This window comes from Urtica dioica, chromosome 5, assembly GCF_054948205.1.
Source record: "Urtica dioica subsp. dioica isolate 48M chromosome 5, U.dioica_male_clone48M_v1_H2, whole genome shotgun sequence".
Taxonomy (NCBI): Eukaryota; Viridiplantae; Streptophyta; class Magnoliopsida; order Rosales; family Urticaceae; genus Urtica; species Urtica dioica.
Genome location: NC_142760.1, coordinates 5,030,550 through 5,038,236, shown reverse-complemented (window position 1 = coordinate 5,038,236; position 7,687 = coordinate 5,030,550). Strand labels below are relative to the sequence as shown.

Here is a 7,687-nt window from a genome sequence, read left to right as displayed (position 1 = left end):
ATCAAAGACAAAGGTTTTTTTTTTTTTTTTTTTTTTTTTTTTTTTTGCAGAAGAGAGTCGTCAAACTTAATATTCATGTACCTTTGACTATTTGAGTTAGTGGATTGATTTTCACTCCAGCCGCATCATTCCCTGAATATGTGCTATTTCACCGAACATTATTACCGATTCCATGTGTCGTTTATTTCTTTTCAGTTTATTGTTTGATTGATTGTTAATTTAATTAATCCTGCTAAAATCAATCAGTTGTTCAATAAGTAGTCACAACAACTTAGTTGAACAACAATCTAACATAATGTTAAGTCATTTCAGCATTGTATAGTTAAAAGTATTATACAATAACTACTACAAATTATAAATTCTACAATGGAAAATTTATAACGGCGCAAAATTTTTTTAGTCATTGGAGAGAGAGAGAGAAATTATAAATTCTACAATGGAAAATTTATAACGGTGCAAAATATTTTTAGTCATTGGAGAGAGAGAGAGAGGTGATATTTGTCTTTTCTGTATTGGTTACTTATTTTCATAGTGACCTCATTTTAAGAATTTATTTTAACTTTCATTTTATTAGGTCACTAGCCCACATATTTTTGCAGGTACAATTATACCCCTGTGGAGAAGAGTTAATTTAATTTACTCTTTCGGTTAATTTAATTTACTGCGAAGTTGATTTAATTTAATATGTAGTTAATTTAATTTTACTCCTCTTGTTAATTAAATTTATTTAGAATATAATTGAATTTCTTGTGAATTTAATTTAATTTTCTATATAGTTAATTTAATTTACTGTCAGCCCAAGTCTTCGCCATCACCGAGTCCAAACAAAACGGTGAATTGAATTTATTCTTCTAGTAAATTAATTAACTAAAAAAATCAGAAAATATTTCCGAGTTAACTACGAGAATCATTACCAAAATCATAGGAAGAACAATTTGAATTAATAATATTTCGAGTTTGCAAACGAAATTTATCAATTAAACTATGTAAATAAGAAGAATCGGTGATTTGGTTAAAAAAAAACCATAAACTTGACAAAATTGAGCAAATGCAAGGTTGGCGTCAGAGAAGTCATGCGAGCGATTAGAAGTTTCTAACGTGACGGTCCTCTACTCGTTCGCGGCGATCTGGAGCTTCTAGAGATCCTGGATCAGGCGATGGATCTCTGCCACGGACGGCTCTTCGGACTCCGCAACGGAGGCGGAGGAGGCTTGATGATGGATCTCCTCTAGAGATCTTGGATTTGGTTGATTATGATAAAAGTTATGGTCGTTCATTTCCCATAAAACTATCAATAACAGGGAAATAACTTTTTAAAAAAAGAGATATTCTTGGAATAAAATAAAATAAGCTTTGAATAAAGAGAAATAGATGAGCAACATGTCTCTTATTGTTTACAAAACTACAATAACGAAAGCCACTTATTTAGTGGTATTATGATTATTACCTCATTAACTAGGTAATCACATTTTGGAGAATGTTTTTTTAACATTTTCTCCAACCAAATAATGTAATCCCAAAATTTATGGGAATCTGATTAACATTATTCTCAACAAAACACACCCTTATTGTTTACAAAATTACAAAACAAAAAACGAAAAATAAAAATATATCTACACAAAAGCATTCAACAAACCCTTGTCACGTTTGAACTTGTTGGCATATATCACGAAAATGAGCAGATTCAAGAAGCAGAGACACGCCAAGAGCCAAAAGTAGTAATCGAGATGACCCTCGTTCAGATCGTCGGGGATCCACCCGGTGAAGTACGCCACGGCGGTCAGAAAGAAAGATGTCACATAGAATCCAATCGAGAGGCTGAGAAATCCCAGAGCGCTGCAGAGACTCCGCATCGCCGCCGGGGCTTCCTCGTACATGAACTCCATTAACCCGACCCCAGCCAGAGTCTCGGACATGCCCATCAGAATGTACTGCGGAGTCTGCCAGAAGATACTGAGCCGCCGAGCATTGCCTTCTTCTCGCGCTGCTCTCAGTCTATACGTTTCGACCGACGCAGAAACCGCGAGGCACAGAACAGAGAAGAGCAGCCCGGTCCCGATGCGTTGAAGGATCGAAATGCCCCTCTTGTTGCCGGTGAATTTCTTCAGGGCCGGGACGAGGACGCGGTCGTAGACGGGGATCAAGATCGTGACCACGACTGCTTTGAGGGTCGAGAACGTGGCTGCGGAGACGGTGAGGGAAGCGGAGATCTTCGTGTCCATTGTCATTCCTTGCTCCACGAAGATCGCGATTTGGCCGAGAGCGACGTAGAAGGCAATCCCCGTGGTCCATATGGGGAGGAGCCGGAGAAGAGTCTTGAGCTCTTTGACCTGACTCGCCGGGCAGAGCCGCCACGGATCGAAGAACTGCCCGGCGCTGATCTCGGCCTCCGATTTGACCGCAGCTTTATCGAGGAACCTGCGAAAAACAGGTGGAATTAATTCAGATACGAAGATAGACATGGTTAATTTAGTTTCAAAAGCTATTAAAGACATGATTACCAAACATGGCTTTGTACTAATATAGATAATGCGTTTCTTGCATGAAATAAAAAAAGAAAGAGAGAATTACCCAAGGGTGTCATTGTGTTCCAATCTAAAGCTCGGTTCTGTTGCACAACTCATGTCTTGTGTTTCATACAGGAGACTTTTGTCTTCAGGGACCTCGAGGTTCCACTTACGACAAGAGGCTACGAAAACCTGGCAAATTCTCGTAAAAGGGCTTCCCTTTGGCTTCTGAGTTCTGAACAAAGGCGTACCAGAATAGAAAATGGCCGTCGCAATGGCCATAAACAGGGCAGGAATACCAAAGCCTAAACCCCACCCGGCGTTGTCTTGAATCCAAACCATGAAAGTACTGGATGCAAAAATGCCTATACCGATTGTGAAATGATACCAATTAAAGAAAGACGATTTTTTCACCGATTCCTTTAGGTCGGTGAAATCAAACTGATCCGCGCCAAATGTGGAGACACACGGTTTGATCCCACCAGTTCCGAGCGCGATCATAAAAAGTCCGGATATGAATACTGCAGATTGAGAAGTTGTCGATGGTGGACAGTTAGCGCCTGTGCATTCTTCGGGCCTCAAACCCGGAACTGTGGCTGAGAACGTCAAAGCGACCAATCCCTGTATTTAATAAGTTGACTCATCAGTTCAACCGTTCACTCTCATGGAAGCTGGCAATGTGTATCAGCCAAGAAAATTATGTCCTAGTGATTATTTAGGCCCTTATTGAGCTGAATTCCCTTTTTAGTGAGATTAAGTGTGTTGCAAAATTGGAATTTTTATTTATGTGTAATAGTAAGTCTAAGTCAATTTGTATGTATTAAAAATTAAAAATCTAAAATATATGTACAATTTTACATAAATGCCTCGGACACAATTTTACATATTTTCAGCAGCAGGGAGGAGTTTTTTTTTTTTTTTTTTTTTTTTTTTTTTTTTTTTTTTTTTGGGTCAAAATGCACATATTTTCTATGAGAAATCCCCAATGGAAATTTAAATTACGCACCATCATAATGAAAAAACAAGGTAACCCCCACTTAATTAATTAGGTTCTCTCTAAAATCATGTGTTTTTCGAATAGTTCAACTAAAAACTTTGATTTTCGAATGAGGGCAGTGAGTGACATTTTTATATTACCGTAAAGTAAACCATGGTCGAAAGTGCAATGGTCCGATATCTTCCCAAATAAGCATCGGCCAAGACAGCTCCGAGAAGGGGCGTGAGATAACAAGTGCCTTGCCAAACGGAAACGTTCTTCGCTGCTGACACATTTCCTTGGTGCAGTTTCCTTGTGAGATAAGTAATGAGATTTGTTGCGATCCCATAGAATGCCAAGCGCTCGCAACATACAAAGCCTGTGTCACATGTCAATGTAGGTTTAGTGGAATTTAGTAACACTGAGAGACAAATATATTGGAGATCCGAAAAAACCACCTAGAATAAAATAGCAAGCTTTCCAATTCCCAGTGTTGTGTTTCACTACGGGGTTTCCGTCTATGTCGACTGAACCATCACCGGTATAAAGTTCACTTGCATTCTTCAACACAAAAACACGTGAGAGTTTTAGACAGCAATGTAGTAAAGTAAACAGCCCATGAGAGAGAGAGAGAGAGTATATAATTCTTGGAGTCTCTTTATTGAATCCCTTTTATTTCAAATTTTTTAATGAAATATTAAAATTTATTACCTTAAATCAATATAAGAGCTCTAGAACCGCTAGTTCTTTTCTTAATGGCAGCTCTTAGACTTCGGGGTATTAAAAATATTAAAAAAAAAAGGAGCAAATTATGTTATGTATATTTTAACAAAAATGATAAATATGAAAGGGTGGCGTGTGGGACCCATCTACGTGAGTCTACGTACATTACTGAAATTTAACAGTTCTCAAATTTTAAACATCTGCTCAAAATTTAACATAGTTATCTTGTCGAAATCATTTTTAAGAAGCACCTGCAGGTTATTACAGATCTAGAAGACATACATATATTGCAACTCAGATGACATCTAAAACGATTAAATGTTTTATTTATTTATTTATTTGGGAAAACCGTTAGTTCACCATAGTCAAACACTCATCGGAGGTCAACTGTTAAAGATATCAATGAATAATATAGCCTATTAAAGCCAAATTTGGATTCTTAAAACATAAGAATCACCATATAGTAAACCTTAAGCTGGATTGAAAACGAAATAAAAAACAATCAAACAACTGAAAAGAAAGAGAAGTAGAAGTCAAACCCGTAGAGTTTGGGCGTGTTCCAAGAGAAATCTTTCACTCTCCGAAGAGCCAACGGTGGCTCTCTTCAACATCTCTGAATGAGATTGCAAATGATAAACAAAAGAGAGTTCGTTTATTCTTTTTATTTCCGTCGGAGAACAATAACAAAACAATATGAAAGGAATAAGACGATAGTGCGTGACAATAATGCGTTATAAAATAGATATAATATTAACACTTCTTTTTAGAAGTACAATCGGTATTGGTATTAATTACACTCTATTTACAAAAGGAACTAATCAAATGAGATTATTATATGTTTGTTAGGTGTGTTATTGGCAATCATTTTTTCAGAATTTTTGGCTAAAATGGTATTAAGGAGAGTGCGTCGCTTCCACATTAGTATAAGAGTAGTTCGTTGACTAGTCTATTTGTACGCTTTCATTCGTATTCTCACTGAGTATAAATACATAGAACTACTCTGCATTCGGTTGGCCTTGATAAAATACATTTTGTCTCGATCGGCCATTGGACCTTACCCTCTTCACGGTTCAGAACGACGCTTACTGCTATTTTTGGAGACGGCGAGATAGATGTAAAGCATCTCACCCTCTTTTGATTTGGAGAGGAACGGTGGTGACCCGAAGTAGGCCTTCATCTCTTGGAAGGCCTTCTCGCAGTCGTCTGTCCACTCAAAGCCGTCCGTCTTCTTTAGAGCTTTAAAGAACGGTTGACACTTGTCGGACGTTGCTTTCGACACGAAGCGCGTCAGAGCAACAATCCGGCCAGTCAGGCTTTGCACCTTTTTGACTCGTCTCGGAGACTTCATTTCAAGGACTGCCTTGATCTTCTCGTGATTCGCTTATATCCCTCGTCGGCTGACGATGTAACCCAAAACTTTTCCGAATTTGACCATGAATACGCATTTGTTGGGGTTAAGTTTCATTTTGTAGCGGCGAAAGATTGTGAACATCTCCCTTAGTTAGTCTGCGTGATTTGTAGCCTTTAGGATTTCACTACTACAAATTCACATTTCTGGTACGAAAAGGTATTAGGTGCGACATGTCGCACCTAAATGTCGCACCTAAGCACATATTAGGTGCGACAAGTCACACCAGATACTCCTCTAGATGACTAAATGTTTTTAGTGGTATTCGGTGCGACAGTATCGCATCGGATATTAAAACGTCGCACCTAATACTTTTAGGTGCGACTTTGTCGCACCCAATACTTTTAGGTGTGACAGCTGTCACACCTAATGGTTTTAAAATTCCAAACGGTCAATAAAATCCCCCCAAAATTTTTGGCTGTGTGATTTCATATTCGGTGCGACATTGGGTGCGACATGTCGCACCGAATAGCAGTATTAGGTGCGAAATTGTCGCATCCAATAGGTTGAGGGTATTATAAAGTCCCGAACCCCCTTCTTCCTCGCCCGAGCTTCTAAATCTGTCTGCATCTCTCTCTCTCTCTCAATCTCGCTCTCTCCCTCTCCGACCCATCCCCGGCCCTTCGGCCCATCTCCGGTGATCACCGCATCCTCTCCGCCCCGCCCCGGTACGCCTCTCTCTCTCTCTCTCCATCTCACCATTTTCCTCTCTAACCAGGTCGCCCCGCCCCGTCGCCCGCGACCAGCCCCGCCTCGCCTCCGTGACCAGCCCCCCTCCCTGCCCCTGCCGCCGTGACCAGCCTCTCCCTTTTCGCCCTGCCGCCCTGCGACCAGCCCCGCTGCCCTACTGCCCCACCGCCCCGCGTCCAGCCCCGATGCCCCGCCACCCCGCGAAAAGCCCCGCTGCCCCGCCCGCCCCGCGACCAGCCCCGCCGCCCCGCGTCCAACCCCGCCCCGCCTGCACCCCGCCCCGTCCCGGTATGTCCCGCTCTCTCTCACCTCTCTCCCCATCTGACTCTGTCTCTTCCGACCAGGCCCGTCCCGCCGCCCGCAACCAGCCCCCTCGCCGACCCCGACTTGCCGCAGCCTGTCCCCGACCTCGCCGTAGTTTGGTCACTCGCAGCCCCACGTCATAGCTCGCTGCCTCGTCGTCACCTTGGGAAAAGGTTAGTTATTTGGAATTAGTAATATTTTTAGATTATTTCATATAGATTAATTAGTAATATATATATGAAAATATAACTTTAATTAGATGTTAACATGTTTAGTTAATTAATTAATTAGTAACATGTTTATTTAGATTAATTGGTAATATATATGAAAATATTAACATGTTAGATTAGATGAAAATATAGCTTTGAATAGTTTGCTGAAAATTTGTAAAATATAGTAATTGTCAAAATTTTTTAATAATATGTAACATGTTAAATTAGATAAATTTAAGTTAAAAGTAACATGTTACCTCATGCTTTGTTCTTGATAATGTTTTTAAATTCAAGTACGCCTAGTATTCAATCAAGATTGTAATCATGAAATCAAGGATTGTGATATGGAAACTCCATCCCACATAGAATGGATGTGCTTATTCACAAACAACAACAGAGTTGAAGGAGATTATAATCAGAAGGGTAAAATGGTAATTCAATATTCTCATCTAGTTAATGGTATTCATGTAGGGTAAACGTGAAATACATTCAATGAATCCCAATGTATTAGATTGCAGTGCATAGAGTAGAAAACTAAAGCACATGACCTAAGAGATTTTCATTGTTAATTATATATAGTGGAGTCATTTGACTTTATAGGAATGAATATTGGAAATCCTTTGTCCAATGGTTCAATCTTAAAGTTTGTTCATATGATCCAAAAGATCTCTCCAACTAGCCAAAGAAAATATGATATGTTGAATTTTCTAAATAGAATTAGATTCAAATGTTGAATGAACTACATTTTGACAAATGCTCTTAAAAATTCCACTTAGTGTTAAAGCTAACATCACACTTAAAATTGAAAAATTCGATAATCGAAAGTTTAAGAAAAATTTGATTTTGTTAACTTGAGGGATATATTTCC

At 39.4% G+C, this 7,687-nt stretch overlaps 1 protein-coding gene across 1 annotated transcript; it reads right to left on the bottom strand.

Moving 5' to 3' along the window:
* Positions 1-1,537: 1,537 nt before the first annotated feature.
* On the bottom strand, positions 1,538-4,850 carry LOC149394954 (protein NRT1/ PTR FAMILY 8.3-like). Its single transcript, XM_089615397.1, has 5 exons — positions 4,746-4,850; positions 3,942-4,044; positions 3,645-3,862; positions 2,572-3,128; positions 1,538-2,418 (listed from the first exon to the last, which is right to left on the bottom strand). Exons 1-5 carry the CDS (start codon positions 4,815-4,817, stop codon positions 1,614-1,616), a joined length of 1,755 nt encoding a protein of 584 aa, XP_089471523.1. The 5' UTR covers positions 4,818-4,850; the 3' UTR covers positions 1,538-1,613.
* Between the last annotated feature and the right edge of the window lie 2,837 nt (positions 4,851-7,687).

Excerpts from the sequence above, each read along its gene's own strand:
- LOC149394954 (XM_089615397.1), bottom strand. The coding sequence starts at position 4,817 with ATGTTGAAGAGAGCCACCGTTGGCTCTTCGGAGAGTGAAAGATTTCTC. Across the intron at positions 4,045-4,745 it reads AACACGCCCAAACTCTACGG|AATGCAAGTGAACTTTATAC; the intron begins GTTTGACTTCTA and ends TTTGTGTTGAAG. Across the intron at positions 3,863-3,941 it reads AGCTTGCTATTTTATTCTAG|GCTTTGTATGTTGCGAGCGC; the intron begins GTGGTTTTTTCG and ends CATGTGACACAG.